General features: G+C 68.7%; 2 protein-coding genes across 12 annotated transcripts in view; one reads left to right on the top strand and one right to left on the bottom strand.

The window, feature by feature from the left end:
• CAMSAP1 (calmodulin regulated spectrin associated protein 1) overlaps positions 1 to 2,201 on the top strand; it is a 30,414-nt gene extending 28,213 nt beyond the window's left edge. For both annotated transcript variants that reach the window (XM_036306931.1, XM_036306930.1), the window contains one exon: positions 608 to 2,201. In XM_036306931.1, the coding sequence (XP_036162824.1) occupies positions 608 to 910 (303 nt within the window). In that variant the 3' untranslated portion in view covers positions 911 to 2,201. The remainder of the gene's footprint in view (positions 1 to 607) is intronic.
• Positions 2,202 to 3,782: 1,581 nt separating this feature from the next.
• KCNT1 (potassium sodium-activated channel subfamily T member 1) overlaps positions 3,783 to 19,756 on the bottom strand; it is a 37,557-nt gene continuing 21,583 nt past the window's right edge. For 4 of the 10 annotated variants that reach the window (XM_036307024.1, XM_036307025.1, XM_036307016.1 and 1 more), the window contains 20 exons: positions 19,535 to 19,671; positions 18,585 to 18,648; positions 18,407 to 18,515; positions 18,035 to 18,143; positions 17,190 to 17,339; positions 16,570 to 16,799; positions 16,024 to 16,249; positions 15,264 to 15,369; positions 14,742 to 14,914; positions 14,277 to 14,348; positions 13,882 to 14,016; positions 13,155 to 13,266; positions 11,323 to 11,424; positions 10,824 to 10,907; positions 10,578 to 10,703; positions 10,298 to 10,318; positions 9,121 to 9,439; positions 7,770 to 7,832; positions 4,878 to 4,962; positions 3,783 to 4,763 (listed from right to left, as the gene is read on the bottom strand). In XM_036307024.1, the coding sequence (XP_036162917.1) occupies positions 4,643 to 4,763; positions 4,878 to 4,962; positions 7,770 to 7,832; positions 9,121 to 9,439; positions 10,298 to 10,318; positions 10,578 to 10,703; positions 10,824 to 10,907; positions 11,323 to 11,424; positions 13,155 to 13,266; positions 13,882 to 14,016; positions 14,277 to 14,348; positions 14,742 to 14,914; positions 15,264 to 15,369; positions 16,024 to 16,249; positions 16,570 to 16,799; positions 17,190 to 17,339; positions 18,035 to 18,143; positions 18,407 to 18,515; positions 18,585 to 18,648; positions 19,535 to 19,671 (2,544 nt within the window). In that variant the 3' untranslated portion in view covers positions 3,783 to 4,642. Of the gene's footprint in view, positions 4,764 to 4,877; positions 4,963 to 7,769; positions 7,833 to 9,120; positions 9,464 to 10,297; positions 10,319 to 10,577; positions 10,704 to 10,823; positions 10,908 to 11,322; positions 11,425 to 13,154; positions 13,267 to 13,881; positions 14,017 to 14,276; positions 14,349 to 14,741; positions 14,915 to 15,263; positions 15,370 to 16,023; positions 16,250 to 16,569; positions 16,800 to 17,189; positions 17,340 to 18,034; positions 18,144 to 18,406; positions 18,516 to 18,584; positions 18,649 to 19,534; positions 19,672 to 19,756 lie in introns of all 10 variants that reach the window. The other 6 variants (XM_036307020.1, XM_036307015.1, XM_036307017.1 and 3 more) reach the window with 3 other exon arrangements.

The following is a 19,756-nucleotide window of genomic DNA, read 5'->3' as shown; positions in this document are numbered from 1 at the left end:
CCGCGAGGTGCTTCCTGAGGGAGGCTTCCTGGTGACGGACACGTGTCCGTTGCTCGTGTGGGTTTGAATGCATGAGCGCGGTGCCCGGGCCTACTTGTGCCACTCTCGCCCGGCGGCCTTGGGGAAGCACAAAAGCCGGACAGAAATGGGAGGGGCTGCCCCGGGACGAGCCGGGGTGGGGGTGGGTGGCCAGGGTGGGGTGGGAAAGGGGTGGTGGTTTGGAGTGGAGACGGCAGAGTGGCAAGGATGGCTCCTGAGCAGGCGTCGGGCGGGGCTGGGGCTGCAGGAGCAGGGAGGCTCCCAGGCTGGGGGTGAGGTGGGGAACTGGCAGGGGCTCCGTTTGGAGCCCGGGGCCTGGAGGATGGAAGTTGGGGGGTGTGAGTCGTCGTTCGGGTGCCGGTAGCTTTACCTCCCAGGGCCACACTGCTCCCACCTTGCAGGAGCGCTGTCCCGCCGGCCCTTCAGCGAGGTGCCGCGCTCACTGAGCAGGAGGCCTGGGGCAGTTGGGAATGGGGCTGTGGTGGGCGTCGGCGAGCTTCCAGCCGGGCTCTCGTGGGAGTTCACAGTGGGCACCCCTTTGAGGCTCCCCCCCCACCCCGTGATGCAGGAGCTGGAGAAGTGCGAGGCCAACCACTACATCATCCTGTTCCGTGACGCCGGCTGCCAGTTCCGGGCGCTGTACTGCTACTACCCCGACTCCGAGGAGATCTGCAAGCTCACAGGCACCGGGCCCAGGAGCATCTCCAAGAAGATGATCGACAAGCTGTACAAGTACAGCTCGGACCGCAAGCAGTTCAACCTGATCCCAGCCAAGACCATGTCGGTCAGCGTGGACGCGCTCACCATCCACAACCACCTGTGGCAGCCCAAGCGGCCGGCCGCGCCCAAGAAGACCCAGGCGCGCAAGTGAGGCGGACAGGCCGAGCGGTGCCCACACCCATCCTCATTCTCGCCCGTCGGGTACGGAGTGCAGAGTCCCAGACCTTGAAGAGACTGGACAGAAGGCAGGGTCCCTTCCCGCCCAGGAGCCAGAAGGAGCGGGAGGGTGCACGCCGGGTCCGGGCCAGGCTGCTGCCGTCGCACTGTCCCCAGGGCTGTCGGTGGCTGTGCGTGCGGCAGGTTCCTGTTACTTGAAGTCCATCAGCGTAAACCACAGCGATTCCCTTTGTCTCTGCCCCCCACCCCCGCCCCACCCCCTGCACTCGGCCCAGCCCCTGCGGGAGGAGATGGTTCTCTCGGGAGCTCGACCGCCTCCAGGAAAGGAACGCGCGTCTGGGGTCTCGTTCCCTTGGAAACTGGTATTTATTGATGGCGTCGACTGCCAACGTGTACGTCCAATCCCAAGGTTTCTGAAAATGATGCTCGTTCTTGCTGCTCAGAAGTTTATGAGACGCTCAGCCATGGGCGCTTCTCCCACTCGGCCGCACCGAGGGCTGCGGGATGAGGGGCGTGGGCCTGGCCGTCGGGCGAGGAGGGTAGGACGCTGGTGGCTTGTCCACGGGGATAAAGGCAGGTTTGGGTAAAGCACTTGGCCACTCAACATGTTTCTCTGCGGAGGTGACCCTGGATTGGCTCCCTTCGAGTTTCTGTCCAACTCGTCCGTCTCGGCTCCTGCTTCTGGCGGAGCGGCATCTGGAGCGTGCGTCCTCGCCCACGCTGGCCACTCGGTTTGGCCGCCGACTTAGAACCTTCACACGGTCACGTGCTGTGTCCTCAGAGCTCCGAGGACGTGGGAGGCTCCGGGCCTCAGAGCAGACGTTCCCAGGCCCCTGCGTGACACCCGCTGCTCCGGCTGCCGCAGACCCTGGAGTCACGCGTGTTGGTTTTGCACATGTTTTCTTGGGAGTGTTACTTGAATCCGTCTCCAACTGCAGAACAAAGCGAAGGTCAGTAGAGAGGACGTCCGATGATGTGACTGTCCCGTAGTTGTAGGTGGAGCGGGGGCAGGGGAAACGGTACGAACCCTGAAGGGATGTAGGGACCCCGACCCCTCTTCTCCCCGGTCTCCCCAGCTCCCAGGGGCCGCTGGTCGCATTGTGCGTGCGGCCACCCGGCGGCTCCGCCCGAGTGCGGTGGGAGGCCCCGTGAACTCTGGTACAGGCCCTGCACAGCGTGCTGTCCCTCACTGTTTGATATTCTATGATATTTATTTTACGAAAGCACTGAACTGTAATAAAGTGGACAACTGGCTTTTTATGACGCACGTGTGTGTCGGTCTGGCTCACCTTCCTGCTCAGGTCCCCACACCCCCTCCGGGGCCGGCAGCCTTTCCCAGGGACCCGCTCTGTCCCCAAGCCGGCCCTTTCCCCCCGGCCTGGGAGGACGTCCCCACCAAGTGCCGGACCTTTCTCCATGCGGTTTGTCCACCTGCAAGGCTGTGCAAGCCGCCCCCCAGGTCGGCCTCTGCAGGCCCTGGACTCGGCCCGGCCTGGGGCTGCCCATCAGACATGACATGTCCTTCCCAGCTCAGTGCTTGCGGCCAGAGCCCAGTGGAAGGCCCTGCAGCGCTGGGGACTCAGGCGGACACTGCAGGGCCCGGTGGACGGGCTCAGGCCAGGGCCCACCCTGGGCGCTTCTGCTGACCTCGCTGGGGACGGAGGGGGCCTGGCCAGCCCTGGGCCGGGAATGCCAGGAAGTGTGCCCAGCCCCAGCCCGCGAGACCCCAGGCAGGTGGACTGAGGTCCTGGACCTGGAGCCACTCGGCTGCCGCCTGGACCTCGGACCCCAGCTGGTGTCCACCCTGCAAGCTGTTGGGCCCACCCGGCCCTCAGGGATGAGGAGAAGATCCACGACTCCTGAGGCTTCCACCCATCACAGCCTGAGCCCCCAAAGGAAAGGCACCTTTGAGGCCGTTGGGAGTGCACCAGGGTGGAGAGGAGGTTCGGGGAGGGGCGGCTGCCTCTGGGCTGTGGGGTCCAGTGTCTGGGACCCGGGTCCTGCGGCCCAGACAGGCTCCCAGGGGGTGGGACTGACGGCAGCCTCTCTGGGCGTCTTCACCTCTCCCCTCGGCCCACATGCCCCTCGGTGTGAGGGGCACCCAAGCCCCAACCTGGCACCTGCGGCCTCGAGTCAGGTGACGTCCCAGGACGCGTCTTCCCAGTGTGGGGGCCGGGGCTGAGCCCCAGCTGGAGGCCCGGCCAGTGACCAGGCAGGCCCCCTCCCCTCACAGGGACCTGGGGCAGGGGTGCCAGGATGTGGGGGGCTCTGCTGCAGGTGATGGCGCCAGAGGGGACCCGGGAGCCACTGACCCTCCTGGACTGGGCCTCAGGCCTCCCTACTGCACACTCGCAACCCTCACACCATCCAGGGCTCTGAGGCTCCCACCCCATTGCCAGCCCCTTCCTGATGCCCCCAACACGGCTACTCGGGGGCCTGCAGCCTCCCTCGGGGCTGGTCCCTCTCCCACCCCCACCTGGAGCCGAGTTGGGCTTTTCCCTTGGCAGCTGGGCCCACGTCCCCCCAGGCAGCCCTGCCCGAATGCCCAGGCTGCACCCAGCACAAGCCACACAGCTGCGGGCAGCACCTGGGGTCCCTGTGCCCACCCCAGGCTCGCCAGGGAGCCCTCCCCTCCCCTGACTTGCTGCCCAGCTGCAGGGACCTCGAAGCCCTGCCTCCTGCTCCAGGCGCCCAGCCAGTGGCACGTGCTGGGGCTGGGCCTCCCTGCGGTCCTGGGAGGGGTGGGAGCCACAGCAGGTGTTTCTAACTTGCAGTTGGGCAGCTGGGAGGGGCGACCAGGCCTGGAGCGCGAAGCCGCCCGCAGGAACACGACAACCAGCCTTGTGTTTGCAGAAAGCATCGTTTAATAGAAGGTTCCGGCACTGACCACGCAAACCTGTCAGTCACAGTCCCGAGGGAACCACAGGGGCACCCGGCAGGTGGCCCCAACCAGAGCCCCGCCCTCAAAGAGAAACCCTCTGATTCCAGCGACGTGGCCAGCAGCCCAGCGGCCAGCGGCCAGCAGCCCAGCGGCCGGTTGTGCTTCAGGTCAGGGCTAAAAGGGCGCGGAGCAGGCTGGGGGATCCTGTCCGCCCGGTGCCCGCGGATGCAGGCCTGCAGAGTCCCATGGGAAATGACTTCTCCCCCCACAAGTCTCTGCTGCGGGAGCCCCGTGTGTCCAGGGCCTCTCTGGGGGTCTCCTGGGGGCCCCACCTCCCTCCACTCCCCCAACAGCTGTCCAGAGCCGCCCGCCCTTGGGCTCCCGGCGGAGCCGGGGGCCCCTGTGCTTCTGAGTTTCCTGTGGACGGGGCTCCCGGCTGCAGGTGCTGGAGCTCCACCCGTGACCCAGACCCAGGCGACCTTGTGCCTGAGACCAGCCGGGCCCACAGCGGACATGAAAACGGGGCAGTGGGCGGCACCTCCCCCATCCTGTGAGTGTGCGTCGGGGCCAGGGACAGCGTCCGCGGCTCCGTCCCTGCTCCACGCTGCCGGTCACAGCTGTGTAGGTATGCTCGTGCGGACAGACCGTGCAGCTTCGTAAAAACAGGTTAAAAAGGCTTCCGCCTGGTCTCCCTCACCCAGGGGAGGCCTCTTAGTCACGTTTCTGGAGCAGCCTCGGGCGGGCGGGCGGGCCAGCGGGCAGGACTGTCCAGAACATGCCGCTCATGCATGGCCCCGCATGCCAGCGAGCAGGGCGGGCGCCGGCTCAGAGCTGCGTCTCATCACGCGTCTTGGGGCTGCAGGAGGCCAGCCTGTTGCTGCAGCTGTTCTGGCGGCTCTGGGCGCTGCTGGGCACGTGGGCCAGGGGGTCGCAGCGGATGAGATACCTGCGGGTGGGGCAGGGGCCCTGGGTGTCAATGCCGCCCCCACACAAGGCAGCCAGCGTGTGGGCCGGATGCCTAGCGTGGAGGTGCCCACACGGCTCCGGGGCTGGCACTTACACAATGTCGTTGGGCTCCAGCCTCGTGTCGGGCGGGGGGTTGATGAGGACGTAGGAGAGAGTGTTCTGCTGGTCGTTCATCTCGTCTGCAGAGGAGACAGGGCCCCAGCAGCGGTCACCCCTCTGCCCAGAGAAGCCAGGGCTCTGCCAGCCACAGAATCTTCCCAGCCTTTCTGGCCATCCTGCCCGAGCCCTCACCTGGCAACTCAGCCAGGACTGGTCCCCCCAGAGGCACCGTCCCCGGGCCCCAGCCCACACAGAGGTCCCCCCATGGACACCGTCCCCGGGCCCCAGCCTGCACAGGCATCCCCCCAGGGGCACCATCCCCGGGCCCCAGCCCACACAGAGGTCCCCCCATGGACACCGTCCCCGGGCCCCAGCCTGCACAAGCATCCCCCCAGGGGCACCGTCCCCGGGCCCCAGCCTGCACTGGCGTTGGCCCTAAGGGGCACCGTCCCCGGGCCCTCAGCCTGCACAGGCATTGGCCCTGAGGGGCAGTGGCACTAGCTCCTGCCCACACCCAGGCAGCTTCTCAGCCAGAGCAGCCAGCATCTCATAGATGGGGCAGCCCCGACAGAGGCATCGAGCACCTGCACACACCACACGCCTCTAGACCTGCACACACTCCTGACCCAGCCTTGGGCTTCTCCCGCCCCCAGGGCCCTGCTCTCCCTCCTGCTCTGAGCTCCTGTCCTGTTGCCCAACACCGGCTCCCACGACCCCTTGGCACATGCAGGGCCTGTGGGGGGACAGCCGGCGCCCCACTCCCTGGGTGGCTGTGGGATGTGGCCCGCAGGGGTGAGGACGGGTTCCGGAGAAACACCGTCACCTCACAGCGGTCTCCTGGCCAAACACGGGGACGGCCCCATCCAGGCAGAGGCCCAAGCACCTTGCACGGCTTGTGGCCTGCGTTTGCCTGCCTGGGGGTGTCTGAGGCACCTCCTGCCCCAGAGCAGCCGTCGGGACACAGGGACGGCCTCCCAGGGGTCCCGCCCTGGTGGCCTTGCCCCTGTGCCCCGGGAGGAGTGTAAGGCCGGACCACTGATGAGGGGACGGGCTGCAGGTTTGAACTGGAGCCTGCAGAGCGAATCGGCCCCACAGCGTCCGAGCCCTAGCGCGGGTCCAGCACAGCCGCTCCCAGAGGGCAGGCGGGCACAGGGAGGCCTCTGGCTGACACACATGCAGGGCCTTTGGGCGGAACCAGGTGCCAGCCTCCAGCCCTTTGCCCAGCAGCCACGCTGTCTCTCTTCCCAAAACGCTTGGCCTGAGCCCTGGGGCAGGAGCTGCCAGGTGCCGGGTGGGTGGCTGCGCTGGAGGCTGTGCAAGGAGGCCCCTCCCGGCCCGAGCGCCCCCCATGCATTTCCGGGGTGAGCAGCAGAGACGGGGGCCTGGACCCTGCAGTAGCCGGGGCCCAGGCAGGGGAAGGATGGAGGCGGCTCTTAGGGGCCTGACCGCGGACCACAGCCCTCGGCAGGCCGGCCACACAGGCACACACACCAGTGGGGACAATGGGAATGGAGAGGCTGGCCCACTGGGGCCCTCGTGGGCTGGTGTCCACTGAAAGCTGGACGCACTCCTGCCAGCCTCCAGGCCACACCCTGGGCCCTGCTTCTCCTGGTGGATGGGTCACACACAGCGTCCTGAATCTAGAAGATTGGACCAAGCCAGGCTGGCTGTGCTTGTGGGGGAGTGGGCTGCAAGGTGGGGGCATGCGGGGTGGAGGCAGCCACAACACAGGGTGGGGTGTGGTCAGTCACAGGGCAAGACTGTGATTCCCCCAGGACCAGTGGCTTTACCACCGACGTGGGGCTGGGGGTGGGGGAGCGGGGCTGGTGACACCTCGCCTGGCAAGTGACCAAGGGCGGTACCACCTCCCCCTGCATTCCAGCTTCCACGGGGATCTGGCCCTGGGTGTCCACACTCTCTCCTCTCACACCTCCCCAATTTCCTCCTCTACAAATTGGGGTAACCGGGGCCTCCCTCCAAGTGGCTGTCAGGAAGGGGGTCGGGTTGGGGGTGCAGGGCAGAGGGGCCCTAGGACGACACCCTCTGGGGGAACCTCCCTGCAGCCTTAGCTAAGAGGGTCACCTCCCCCCACAAGGTCGAGCACCCCTCAGGCCCACACATGGTGGGGGGCTCGGGAAACACCACCTGGTGACCCCCAGTGACCCTGCAGGGCAGCCACCCCAGGGAACCTCGGCAGGAAGCGGGGTGGGGGGCGCTCGCAGCCCCGTTGGTGGGAGCCGACACTGGCTGGGGCTGCAGGGCTTCCGGGAGCACCATCAGGGTGGCACAAGAAAAAGCACCCGCCCTGTGGTGGCAACACCGGCCCCGGGGCCCGTCCCTGGCCTGTCAGCTCCTGCCACCCCTGGATGGAGGGGCCGCCCCAGGGCCACCAGGAGTCCCCGAGGAAGAAAGGGGTCTGGGCGGCGAGGCCTGTGGTCTGGACTCTGCTGGGGTCTCAGGGCAGGACCTCAGCCCTCCACCGCTTGGGCACGTCCACCACCAGGGCGGGGATCCTGGCCTGGGACCATCCATCTGGACGCTTCCCAGAAAGACCTGGGGGGACTCGGGTGTCCAGGGGGCAGCTGCAGGCCAGGTGGGCCGCCCGCGAGGTCAGCGCGTGGCGCTTAGACAAGAACCGGAAAGGACGCGCTGGGTGGACTGTCTGGGATGGACCAACCAGGACCCCGGAGCCAGTCCCAGCAGCAGCCGCTGAGGGAGGAGGGCTGTTGCGGTCCCTGCAGTGGGTGCCTGGGAGCGTGAGGCCGCCTGCAGGGACCCTCCCTGTGGCCCGTCCCCCAGCCTGGCCGGGCCGGGCAGGCACCAGGCTGCCCTTCCGCAGAGGGTGTGCGTGCCCGAGGGGGCGGCCCGTCAGCCAGAACAGAATTACCTTGCAAATATCCCAGGTTTACCCGATTCATGACATCACTGGCTGTTAAATTTGCTACATCCTCTACGGAACACACAGGAAGAGGGACAGACAGACAGAGAGAGAGAGGTCAGCAAGCAGCAGGCCCGGCTCAGCGGGGAGGGGCAGCCGACGGCACGCAGGAGGCCAGCCGCCTGGGAAGCGAGTCAGAGCGAGTGGAAGTCGGCCCCTCTGCCAGCTCTGTGGGCGGCGGGGTCGAGAGGCGGGGAGCAGTGCCGGCGGCAGTGGCAGTCGGGGAGGCGGCTAGGATCGCCACCTGCCCACACTCCCCATGGGGCCGTGAACACCAGATACCCCACTCGGCGTCCGTGTTCCCCTGGAAAGGGGGGGTGACAGCTCCCAGCCGGGCAGGGGCAGCAGAGGGGACAGGTAAACTGTGGCTGAGTGGGGGGGGACCGGGCTGAAAAGGCCCGTATGGGTCACCTGTCCCCCAGACCCTGACCTCTAAGTGCCCCACAGGCCCAGGGCTGCACGACTAGTGGACAGCCCGGCCCAAGTGATCCCTGGGCAGCCCCCGGACGAGCCCTGAGCCAGCTGATCCCACCGGGAAGGGGTTCGTGGGCCCCGATCCAGGAAGCAGGCGCAGGAAGCAGCGTGGGGAGCAGGACAGAGCCAGGCCCGAGCAGAGCAGAGGCCCCGATGGAGCCCAACACCGGCCGGCGGCTGGACCAGCCCAGGGTGTGGACGGGCAGGAGCTGGGCCCCTTGGCCCATCCACAGAGGCAGCGTCTCCAGAAGGAGGGAGGGGCTTGCTCTCTTCTGAGCCAGCTGGGCCACCCAGTCCTGTTCTCGGTGAAGGTCACAAACATCTCCCCAAAACAAGCTACAGAGAAAGGGGGGCCTGAACCTGCTGACGATGGCGGCATCCCCCTGAAGCAGCAGAAAAGGGGTCGCTGCGCCGTGCGAACAGCAGTGGGTCCCACAAGGACAAGGGCAGTGTCCTGGTGCCGCTCGCCCAGCTGCCCGACGTGCGCAAGCTCCGGCTGATGGAGGGCTGGGCAAGGGTGCCCCTGCCCATCCCTGTGCTCCGCGAGGACACAGCGGCCCCTGCCTTGCTGATGGCCTGTGGGTCTGGCCGGAGGTGGCCCATCGGTCCCGAACCCCAATCAGTGCCTGAGGCTTTCAGGGCGCCCTGGCTCCTGCCCCTTTGTTACAGACGGGGAAACTGAGGCCCCAGCGGGGTGGGGCTGAGCCCTGCTGTATGGGCTGTGGCACCAGTTCTGGGAGGTCCTGTGCCCTCCCAGCAGAGGGCTCTGACCAGCCTGCAGGCGGACGGATGGACGGAAGGGAGGCGGTGGCGGCGCCGGACTTACCGTAGCCGGTGGTGGGCAGCCCCAGGTGCTTCATGCGGTTCTTGACCAGCTCGGACAGCTCCTGCCGCTCGGAGCGCCGGGACAGGCTGACCCGCTGCTGGCTGATGCCCTCGGCCGCCCGGCCCACGTGCTTGGAGCTCCTGCGGCTCAGCCTCCGGGCCCACTGCAGGCTCTTGCGCCGCAGCAGCGGGTGCTCCGCCTGGTCGCTGCCCACGGTGTGCGGGCCGTGGGTGCTGCCGCCAGCCCCCACCCGTGTGCCCCAGGGTCCCTTCACTTCCCGCGTGTCCTCGCAGTCCTCCATGCTCACCGAGACCTGGGACTGGCCGAGGGCGTGCGGTGAGGGCTGAAGTGAGAGGGCAAGAGGCCGGGGAGGGGATGCGGAGCCGGGGAGGGGTGCAAGGCCAGGGAGGGGGCGGCAGGGTGAGGGAGGGGGTGCAGGGCCTGGGAGGGGTGAGGAACCCGGGGGGGGGGCGTGCAGGGCTGGGGAGCGGGCATAGCTGGGGAGCCAGTCGGTTGACGGGAGGACAGCCCCAGACTCCTGTGGGGGACCGCAGGGCCCAGGGATACATGTGCCTTCCTTCTCCATCTGGGGGGAGCCAGGCTGAGCCCCCTTCTAAGCCCCAGAGGCTCCCGCCCTGGCTGTAGGCCTGTCTGCCATCAGCTCCCTCACCTCTGGGCCTTGGTGTCAGGGGGGTCCCATCTGGGCCCTACATGTCCCGACTTTGCCATGGGGGGGCCCCACCTCTCTGCCTCAGTTTCTCCACTTTGTGGGGCAGGAGAAACCAAAGCATGGTGGCCTGGGAAGCACAGGGCCTGTGCATGGCTCAGTGGACGTGTGGGGCTCTGGGGGTGAGGTGGGGACCCCCATCCGGGCAGCACCTTCAGAGGCAAGGGGGCTGGGGACAGGGAGGGTAGGTCCCGCCGGGATGGGGCCACAGCACGACATGCAGGTGGCACGTGTGGCTCGGCGACCTGGGCTTCCCTCCCTGGGCCTCAGTTTCCCCATCTGTACAGGAGGGGGATGCCCTGAGCTCGGAGCTGCTCCGTGGCCAACATGTCCCAGGACCAGCTCCCTGGTGCTGTCCAGGGCCGGCACCTCCCGGGCCAGGTGGGTCTGGCTCAGGCCGGCTCCACAGACAGCAGGACGCCTCGGGTTACGCTTGAAGGGGCTGCTCACCTGGACTCTGAGGTCGTGGGGCTGGAAAGGAAACCAGGGGCAGCCTGGGTACCTGGGGGTGCCCACCCCCCAACTCTGCCTGAGCCCTTCATGGGCATCTGCAGGGCAGGCTGCCCACTGCGCTTCTGGGGAGGCACAGGGGCCCCACCAGGTACACCACGTATGGGGCACGTGGACCGGACCCCCAACTACAATGGAGACCCGCAAACTACAATGGAGACGGCTGAGCACAGAGAAGTGGGGCTGTCCGCTCCTCGGGCCCCGCCCGCCCCCCACCCACCTCCGTGGAGAAGAGGTGGCTCTGGGTCCGGTAGACGCCGATGGGGATCTCGGCGCTGGAGGAGCAGAGCTTCTGGAAGAGGCGGCCGTAGGTGCCGATCCAGAGGTCGGCCTCCGTGATCTTCATCTGGAAAGGGGGGCGCCTGAGCCGGGCCGGCCGCAGTGGGCAGGTGCCTGGCCCCTGTGCCGCCCGGGGTACCCGCAGTGCCCCCGAGAGCAGCCCGCGCCCGGCCCTCCGGTCACTCACGGCGCAGAGGTAGCCGGAGCCGGGCGTGGTGTCCAGCCCCAGCAGCAGCCTGGTGATGGAGATCATGTAGTCCTTCACGAAGGACTGGTGGGAGGAAGGAGGGCGGTGAGGCCTGGCCGCGGCACTGCACCCGCACCCGCACCCGCACCCAGGACGCCCCGTCCCCCATCGCGCCCGCCAGGCGCCCCCGCCTCCGAGCCCGTCCTGAGCGCCACTCAGCCAGCCAGCCAAGCGGAGGCCTCCTGGCCTCGTCCCTCATTCACTTGGTCAGTCAGGCCAGAGGGACCTGGGAGGTGAGCCCCCACTGGGCCTGGGCAGGGACGGGGCCCAGAGCCACCCAGGGCCGGACAGCCTCCCGGACACCCAGGGAGGGTGGCACAGGGGGAGGTGGGTCACTCAGAACGAGGACAGGTGTTGGCGGGGACTCAGCGGGCCGGAGAGAGTGGCTGCGGGGCCAGCGGTCACCGCCTCGCAGGCCCCCCTGCCTCTGCCCGCTGACCTGATACAGCAGCGTGTCCAACATGCTGATGCTGAAGACACGGCCGGCGGCGAACGGCAGGCGGAACATGAAGGCCAGGTTGGAGCCGTTCTCCCGCTCCCTCTGCGGGAAAGGCGGCTCAGCGGGGCCAGGGCCGGGACCCTCAGCCCAGGGGCACACGTATGTGCAGGCATGTGCGGGAGGTGTGCACCCGTGCCTGGTGTGTGGCATGCACTCGTGTGCGTGAGTACACGCACCAGCAGCTGAGCAAGCCCTGAGCACCAGGCTCCGTGTCCCCACTGGTCACATTGGGGCCCCAGCTCGGGAGCAAAGAGATGGGGGGCTGTGGGGAGAAGGGGGCCCGGGACACGTGACCCAGGGCCCCCCCGGGTCATGCTCTCTGTGGCCACCCTGCAATTCTTAGTGATCTCGGTGACTCTGTCCTGAGGGGCCTGGGGGCAGGGGCACTGCTGGACGCGGAGCGGAGGCCTCCAAGGGGGCCGCCTGCCCGGCTTCCGTCCACCCCGTTCACCCCGTGACAGGGACAAAGCAGCGGCCCCAGGCGGCCTGGTCGAGGCTTCTGCTGTCCAACCGGGCTCAGGCGGATGGCGCTCTCGGGCGGTCCCTCTGCCCGCTGCTGACGAGCAGCCCGGCCTGGGCGGGCGGTAGTGCTGGGGTCACCCTCGTGTGGCACGGGGTCAGCGAGGGCAGGCTGGGGAGTTGGGCTGGCAGGGAACCTGTTCCCGGCTCCAGACGGTGGCTGTCTGGGGCCTCCTCTGTGGCGACTCGCCGGCTCCCTGGTCTCACCCGGGGCAACCTGAGTGCCGCCCTCACCTTAGCATCAGCCCTGACCCTGGCTGTGGAGGGTGATGCTGCCACTGTCCTGAGCAGGGGCCTGGGAGGGGCTGGGGTCAGTGAATGCACCAGATGACAGCCACAGAGCTGGGGCCCCTGCCCCTGGCCGGTCCCCATGCCCCTGGCTGGTCCCCCTGCCCCTGGCCACTCCCTGCCCCTGGCTGGCCCCTATCCCCTAGTTGGTCCCCATGCCCCTGGCTGCTCCCTGTCCCCTGGCTGCTCCCTGTCCCCTGGCTGGTCCCTGCCCCTGGCCGGTCCCCATGCCCCTTACCGGTCCCCATGCCCCTGGCGGGTCCCCCTGCCCCTGGCCGGTCCCCATGCTCCTGGCTGCTCCCTGTCCCCTGGCTGCTCCCTGTCCCCTGGCCGGTCCCCCTGCCCCTGGCCGGTCCCCATGCCCCTGGCTGGCCCCTGTCCCCTGGCCGGTCCCCATGCTCCTGGCTGCTCCCTGTCCCCTGACTGCTCCCTACCCCTGGCTGTCCCCTGTCCCCTGGCCGGTCCCCATGCTCCTGGCTGCTCCCTGTCCCCTGACTGCTCCCTACCCCTGGCTGGCCCCTGTCCCCTGGCTGGTCCCCCTGCCCCTGGCTCCACACCCACTGGGCTGATGGCCTCCCGGAGCCCGGAGGAGCAGAGGGCTGCCCCAGCTTGCACTGCTGTGCTATGACCTAAGGCGAGTCCCTCTCTGGTCTGGCCCCTGGTCTGCACGGAGATGGCCACGCGCACTTGCTGGAGGCTGACAGATGGACATGTCTCAGGTTCGGGGCCGTGTCTAGGCCGAGGAAATGAGGCTCAGTGTCACCTGTGTTGGGGTCACTAACAGGACGGGGGGGTGATGTCTGCTCCCAGCCATGGTCCCCAAGATTCGGGGCTACACACTCAGAGCCTCACGGGGCCCAGTCAGAGGAGGGCAGGTGCCGGGCCCCGGCTCTGCGCCTGGTGGCTCAGCAGGCCGGGGGTGGGGGGGGCGGGGGCCAGGAGGGGGTGGGGGCAGGGGCGCTCACCTTCTCCAGTTTGGAAAGAGCCAGGGAGTAGCTGTCCTTGGCCCGGAACTGCATGAAGCGCATGTTGGAAGGATGCGTGAGCTCCGTGGTGATGCTGAGGCTGGGGAAGAGGCTGTGGGGGCAGGTGCTCAGGGCAGGGCGGGTCCCGGGCGGAGAGGGGGGGTCCCAGGGTCACAGGTGGGGTCAGGGAGGGTATGGGGGTCCCAGGGTCACAGGTGGGGTCAGGGAGGGTGTGGGGGTGTCCCAGGGTCCCAGGTAGGGTCAGGGAGGGTGTGGGGGTCCCGGGGTCCCAGGTGGGGTCAGGGAGGGTGTGGGGGTCCCGGGGTCACAGGTGGGGTCAGGGAGGGCGTGGCGGTCCCGGGGTCACAGGTGGGGTCAGGGAGGGTGTGGGGGTGTCCCGGGGTCACAGGTGGGGTCAGGGAAGGTGTGGGGGTCCCGGGGTCACAGGTGGGGTCAGGGAGGGTGTGGGGGTGTCCCAGGGTCACAGGTGGGGTCAGGGAGGGTGTGGGGGTCCCGGGGTCACAGGTGGGGTCAGGAGGGAGTGGGGGTGTCCCAGGGTCACAAGTCGGGGGTGCTCAGCGGGCGTCCTGGGTTCACGGGTTGAGGAGAGGACTTGGGGGGCCTGTAGTTATGGGTGTAGGGAAGGGAGTCAGAGCACCCCGTGGTCACGGGTGTGGGGTCGGGACTCGGGGCCCCGGGGGCCCTGCATGTGAGCGCGAGGCCTCACCGGAACATGGTCTGCACGTTGACGATGGTCTTGGCGTCGGCCATGTAGTCCTCCTCGGCGCTCATGGTGCTCTCCTTGTCCACCACCACCAGGTTGTCCGCGTAGATGATGCCGCACTGCAGCAGGCTGTCCAGGCTGGCGAGACCAGGTGGCGGGTCGGGATGCCCGGGTGCACCTGGGCCCCCTCTGCCTCTCCACCCCTGGGAGCAGGAGGGGAGGGGTGGAGTCTGGGAGCAGGAGGGAGGAGGAGGGTAGGGTCCTGGGAGGGAGGAGGAGGGTAGGGTCCTGGGAGGGAGGAGGAGGGTAGGGTCCTGGGAGGGAGGAGGAGGGTGGGGTCCTGGGAGGGAGGAGGAGGGCGGGTCCTGCTCAGTGGCGGTGCTGAGCCAGGGCCTTACTTGTCCACGGAGCCCTCCATGTAGTAGACCATGGGGAAGCAGCAGATGGCCTCCAGGAAGTGGTGGTCGGGCCTGGGGGGACAGCAGGTCCTGCGGGTGCTGTCCTGGGGAGCAGGACTGGACAGGGCAGGGGTTCCTGGGGGCTTGGGGGCCTTTAGAAGCCAGTGGGCTGTTGATTTCTCTCAGGGGAAACCGAGGCCCTGGGGGACTTGCCCAGGCCAGACAACGAAAGCTGGACCCGGGCTCTGGGCTGCCCGGCTTCTGGGGGGGTCCTGGGGCTCACGGTTGTGTGTGGGGGGCACAGGGACATGAGAAGCTATGAGAGAAGATGGACAGATATCAAGGGACAGAGGGTGCGGGAGCCAGAGCTGGTGGGGAGCCGGGGCGGCGGCGGGTGAGAGCCGGGAGCTCTCAGGGCCATGCCCTCCGCCAGCCCCTGCCTGGCCAGCGCCCTCGGCGGCCCACCTGTTGTCCAGCAGCAGCACGATGGGGTTGAGCTCCTTGCGGGACCGGTAGTAAGCCCGCAGCGGTACGATGAAGTTGTACAGCCCGTTCCCCGCCGTCTCCGCCGAGACGATGACCAGCTTGTTCTTGAAGCCGTAGGCCTTGGCGTCTTCATAGCTGTTGTGCTTGCAGCCCTGCGGGGAGGGGGACCACGCTGACGCTGCGGCCAGGCCCGGCTCCCAGGACCGCCCCCCCCCCCCGCCCTCCCAGGAACTGGGGCCCATGGAGGACGAGGACTACTGGACCACACACGTTGGGAGAACGGCTCACGGGCCAGACACCGTGTCCTGACTGGTGAGGGAACTGCCATCTCGGAAAAACACGCCTCTAGGGTGGAAACGGGCGTCCAGGAAGGACTCGGGGGGGTGGGGGGAGGCCCTGGGCACAAGAGCCAGGTCCTGGGTCGGTGTGGGGGTCGGGTCGTCCCCATCACGTGTCCTTGCTGTCACGTCTGTGCACTCACACGGCCGGGACGGGACCTACCTTGTCCAGCCGCAGGCAGCAGAAGGGGGCCTTCTCGGGCAGAAGGTGGCACAGGGTGGGGGAGCTGCCGATGTAGGGAGAGTTGGGGGGGTAGCCCTTCACATACCTGGGGTGGACATGGGCGTTCAGCAAGGCCTGCCCCACTCCCCCGGGGCCACCAGCTCCCCCACGCCCTCCGGGCCGGCAGCAGCGACCGCACAGAGCGCCAGACCCACAGACGAGCCTGCCCGGCGGCCGGGTCGCCACTCCCTGACTCCACCAGCTCCGCCCCAACCCCGCCGGCCAGTCTGTCCTTACACACGGCACCCCGGCAGCGAAGGCCAGGAGCGGAGAGTGGCCATGGCGAGGGCCCGGCTGGGAGGAAGAGATGTTCAGGCCAGTGGCCGTGGCCCTGCTGTCAGGCACCACCTGTCTGTCCGGACCCAGGCTAGTGGCCGAGCTGAGGACAGACGGACGGCAGGACAGCAGCTGCAGCTGGGCCAGCGGCCAGGCCTGGACGGCACCTCATCCAGGGCCCAGGGTTCCCGTCTGTGGCCTCTGCAGGCCACACCGAGGAGCCCCCCGAAGGGGCCGTGCGTGGTGTCTGGGTGGTGGGTCCCCATATGCTAACAAGGCCCCCCTGAAGCTGCCTGGGAGCCAGGACTCGGCACACAGGGTGGGTGCGGCACAGGACTGCCACACACGGGAGCCCGTGCACCTCTGCTGCCCGCCTCTTCCTGGGCACCCGACCTCACAGCCACCGCCCCCGGGTGACACTCACTCCACCACCGACAGCCCCTCGTCCTCCGAGGGCAGCATCTCGTCCTCCGACTGGTCGCTCAGCAGGTCGCAGGGCAGCAGGGCGGAGCTGTCGGCCAGCTCCATGACGGGCGCGATGCTGGGCCGCCGGCTGCCAGAGCCGTTCTCCGTGGGCAGCGCCAGCTTGCTGCTCCCGTCGCCCGGGGCCGGCTGGCACTCCGTGTTCTGGAAGTCCATGGCCACTGTCCCTGGAACAGAGGGGCGACCCGGCTGGCACCCCTCCCCCAGTCTCTGCAGGGGCAGCGGTCTCCCCAGGAGGTGGACACACTGGCCGGAAACCCAGGGTCACGCCCACCTGCGCCACCCCAGGGGGTCTGGGCCTGAGCCTGCTTCTCCCTCCGGACCAGGGGCCGAGGGCCCGGTGCAGGGTGGCCTCCGCCCGGCAGGCATCACCGACCAGAGAAGGCCCCGCAGGCGGCCGGGGAGCGCCCTGGACGGACGTGCACACGGAGGCCCAGGCCTAGGAGAGCGGGGCCGGGCAGGGTGCGGGCCCAGGCCCGGAGCTCACCCACGGAAGCGATGATGCTGTGCACCGGCAGGCGCGAGGCCTGGCCGCGCCCGGGCCCCCCGAGGCCCCGGCCCGCCTCCTCCTGCTTGAAGGTGAAGGCCGAGTTCTCCTCCTTCGTGATGTTGATGTAGAAGCAGGTGTCGGAGGCCGCCAGCGAGTGCCGCGGGCCGGGGTTCAGCAGGATGCTCTTGTTCTCCTCGCGCTTCAGCCCGATGAGGCACACGCCGTACCTGGGGGGGCGTGGCTCGTGGGCTCCACCCACAACACCTGGGGGCGTGGCCTGACAGGGCCCACCAATACCGTACGGGGGCGAGGCTCCTCGGGGCCCCACCCACACTGAAGGGGGCGTGGCTCCTAGGGTCCCACCCACATTGCAGGGGGCGTGGCTTGAAAAGGCCCCACCCAAGGGCCTGCCCCTAGTCCACTCTGCAGGGCCAGGTCCCCGAGGCCAGGGCTGGGGGGGGGGGGGGGGGGCCCTCCCCTCGGGTTGATCCAGTGACCCGAGGCCACGTGGGGGGTGGACCCAGGCCCAGTGCAGACTCTGACCTCCAGCCCGAGGCCCCGCCCTGCCCGGGACTGTGGAGACGGGGAGCCCCACCCCTGCGCCCCAGGGCGCCTACTTCTTGTGCGCGTGGAAGGCGGCGTAGGTGAAGCTCTTGCCCTGGTACTCGCGGAAGAACTTGCTGTCGCCCATGCGCACGTGGTACACCTCGTTGCCCGAGCAGCGCCCGTACATGCGCTGCCACTGCTCCGGGGACTCCTGGCCCTCCCTGCGCGGGCGGGAGAGACGGTGCTCAGCCCCCCTTCACCCCAGCACGGCCAGCCTGACCCTGACCCTGACCCTGACCCTGACCCTGACCCAGGCCCTGACCCCTCCCTGCCTGGCTGGGCCTCGGAAGCCTGAAGAGTCACTTGGCTAGTTTTTAAAAGCCGTAAACGCAAGGATTTTTAGGGGACGCCGAGAGGTTTCGGGGTCACAGCTGGCCTCCATGGGCCGTGGGCCCTCCCAGGCCGGCGACCTCCTCCCCTGCCTGGGCCCTGCCCCAGGGCTGCCCAGGCCCCTGTCAGGGGGACCCCAGCCTGCTCTGTCCCAGGGCTCAGCTGGGATCCGCGCCCCAGATACCGAGAACCAAACACACCTTCTCCCCCAAACCAGGCCCTGCCAGCCGGTACTGGGTCCAAGTGCAGCTCTCCTGGCCACCATGCCCCCCCAGCTACCGCACCCCCTTGCTCTAGATGGGCCCAGCCTGGAGTCCCCGGCCTCTCCCCCCCAACTTGGCTGCTCAGGGTCCCCAGCACCTGCGTCCTGAGTGGGCCTGGCGTCCGCAGCTGGGCCCACACCTGTGATCTCCCCCCACAGCACCCACCTCCGGATGAGACCTTTGCCCGCTGCACACGCCCCTCTCCGTCCCAGGCCTCCCCACCACCCCCTGGTCTCCCGGACGGCGGGGTGGGCGGCACTCACTGGCCGCGGGACGTGTGCACCAGCAGGGTGATGAGGGTGGACGTGGCCGGGCAGATGCAGTTCAGGGCCAGCATGGCGTACTTGCACTCCTCCTCACACACCACGTGGTCTGCGGGCAGGATGGTCGGTGGACGCCCCCAGCCCTCTCTGCGCCACAATCCCCTGCTCACCTGCCCCCCGGGTGCCCCTCTCAGACACGCCCACGGAGATGCTCAGCAGATGTCCCTGCCCTCCCCCGCCCTGGGCTCCTGCGGCAGGCCTGCACGGGGTCCCTCTCCACCGCCCTCGGTGGGGATGGGTGCCCGCTGTCCCCCAGCCCCCGCGTCTGGGAGGGGCACACTCCCTGGGGCACACAGGGCCCCACGCCAGTACCTGCGAACTTGACGTGAAACTTGTTCTCAGGCTTGAGGATCTGCACGTAGAGGGGGCAGTTGGGGGCGAAGTCCTTCACGGCCCAGGCTCGCAGGATGGTCTGGTGGTCCTGGGGGCCGAGAGGGTGTGGTCAGTGCGGGGCGGCGGCAGGGGCTCGGGGCAGGGCCGGGGCACTCACCGCGGCTGTGCGGTCCACCTCGTTCCGGCTGCTGAGGATGAAGCAGGCCTCCCCGTTGTCCATCCTGCAGAACACAGGCCTGAGCTGGCCCGGCCCCGCCACACGCCCTCTCGGCCGCCAGGGGCTCAGGGCAGAGGCTGGAGGGGGTGGACCCGGCCCCGCCACACGCCCTCTCGGCCGTCAGGGGCTCAGGGCAGAGGCTGGAAGGGGTGGGCCCGGTCGAGACCCCACCTCTCTGTGCTAACAACGTGCTGTCGGGGCCCTGACCGCCGTGGGCGCCATCCTCCGTGTCCCCACTAACCCAGGCGGGGCTGGGGTGGACGGAGGGGAACACATGTTGGCAAAGACGCTGGACCCCGACCACCGGCCTGTCCCCTCTGGGGTGAGCTGCCCAAGTCTCGCAACCTGTACCCAGTTCCACCTTCTCCCCCCACCCCCACCCCCCGCAGCCCTGAGGACCCCTGGCTGCAGAGGGGCCCAGGACACGGGGGGTCAGAGGTCCGGCCCTCCCCACTGATCACCCGCCGGTCCCTGGCAGCCACTGTCTCTCCCTTGGGCCTGGAGGTGGGCGTGGAGGTGGGACCACCCGGGAGCCTGTGCCTGGCAGCCACACCCTGGGCAGGGGCTTGGCTCCTGTGCCCATTTTATTGGTGAGACGGGAGGGGGCCGGGGCCTCCGCTCAACCCACGTCCCCACGAATGATGTGTCAGATCCTGGAAGTTCCAGAACAAGCACGGGCACGTTCTGGAAAGTTCCATTTAAGAACCCAGTCCTACCTCAAGTCACCCTGTCAGCTTGCCTTTAAAGATACCCGCCCACAGCCACCTCGTCCCCCAGGCACCGTGGGGACGCCCCACCCCGTCGCCTCTGAGCCCCTCCTGGAACCTGAGGGAGACCGTCCCCGGGCGCCAGGGAGGAGACGGCTGGGGCCTGCGGCGGGCGGGGCTCACTTGGCTCGCATGAGGTCCTGGTCCTTGAGCGCCGAGCCCTGGAGGTAGATGACGCGCTGGGCCCACAGCGGGATCTGCAGGACCCTGCGGACCTGGATGTCCATGTCGGTGGGGCACAGGATGACCACGTAATAGTCCTGCGGGCGGCGTGGGGGTCAGCCGTCCCCACATCACCGGCCGCCCTGGTCCCCCAGGCCCACCCCAGGGTGGGGGCCCCCGGGC

The sequence above is a fragment of the Myotis myotis genome, unplaced genomic scaffold (genome assembly GCF_014108235.1).
Source record: "Myotis myotis isolate mMyoMyo1 unplaced genomic scaffold, mMyoMyo1.p scaffold_m19_p_44, whole genome shotgun sequence".
In the NCBI taxonomy this organism is placed as follows: domain Eukaryota; kingdom Metazoa; phylum Chordata; class Mammalia; order Chiroptera; family Vespertilionidae; genus Myotis; species Myotis myotis.
Note: the sequence above shows the minus strand (reverse complement) of the source record. Positions and strands in the feature narration are given on the sequence as shown.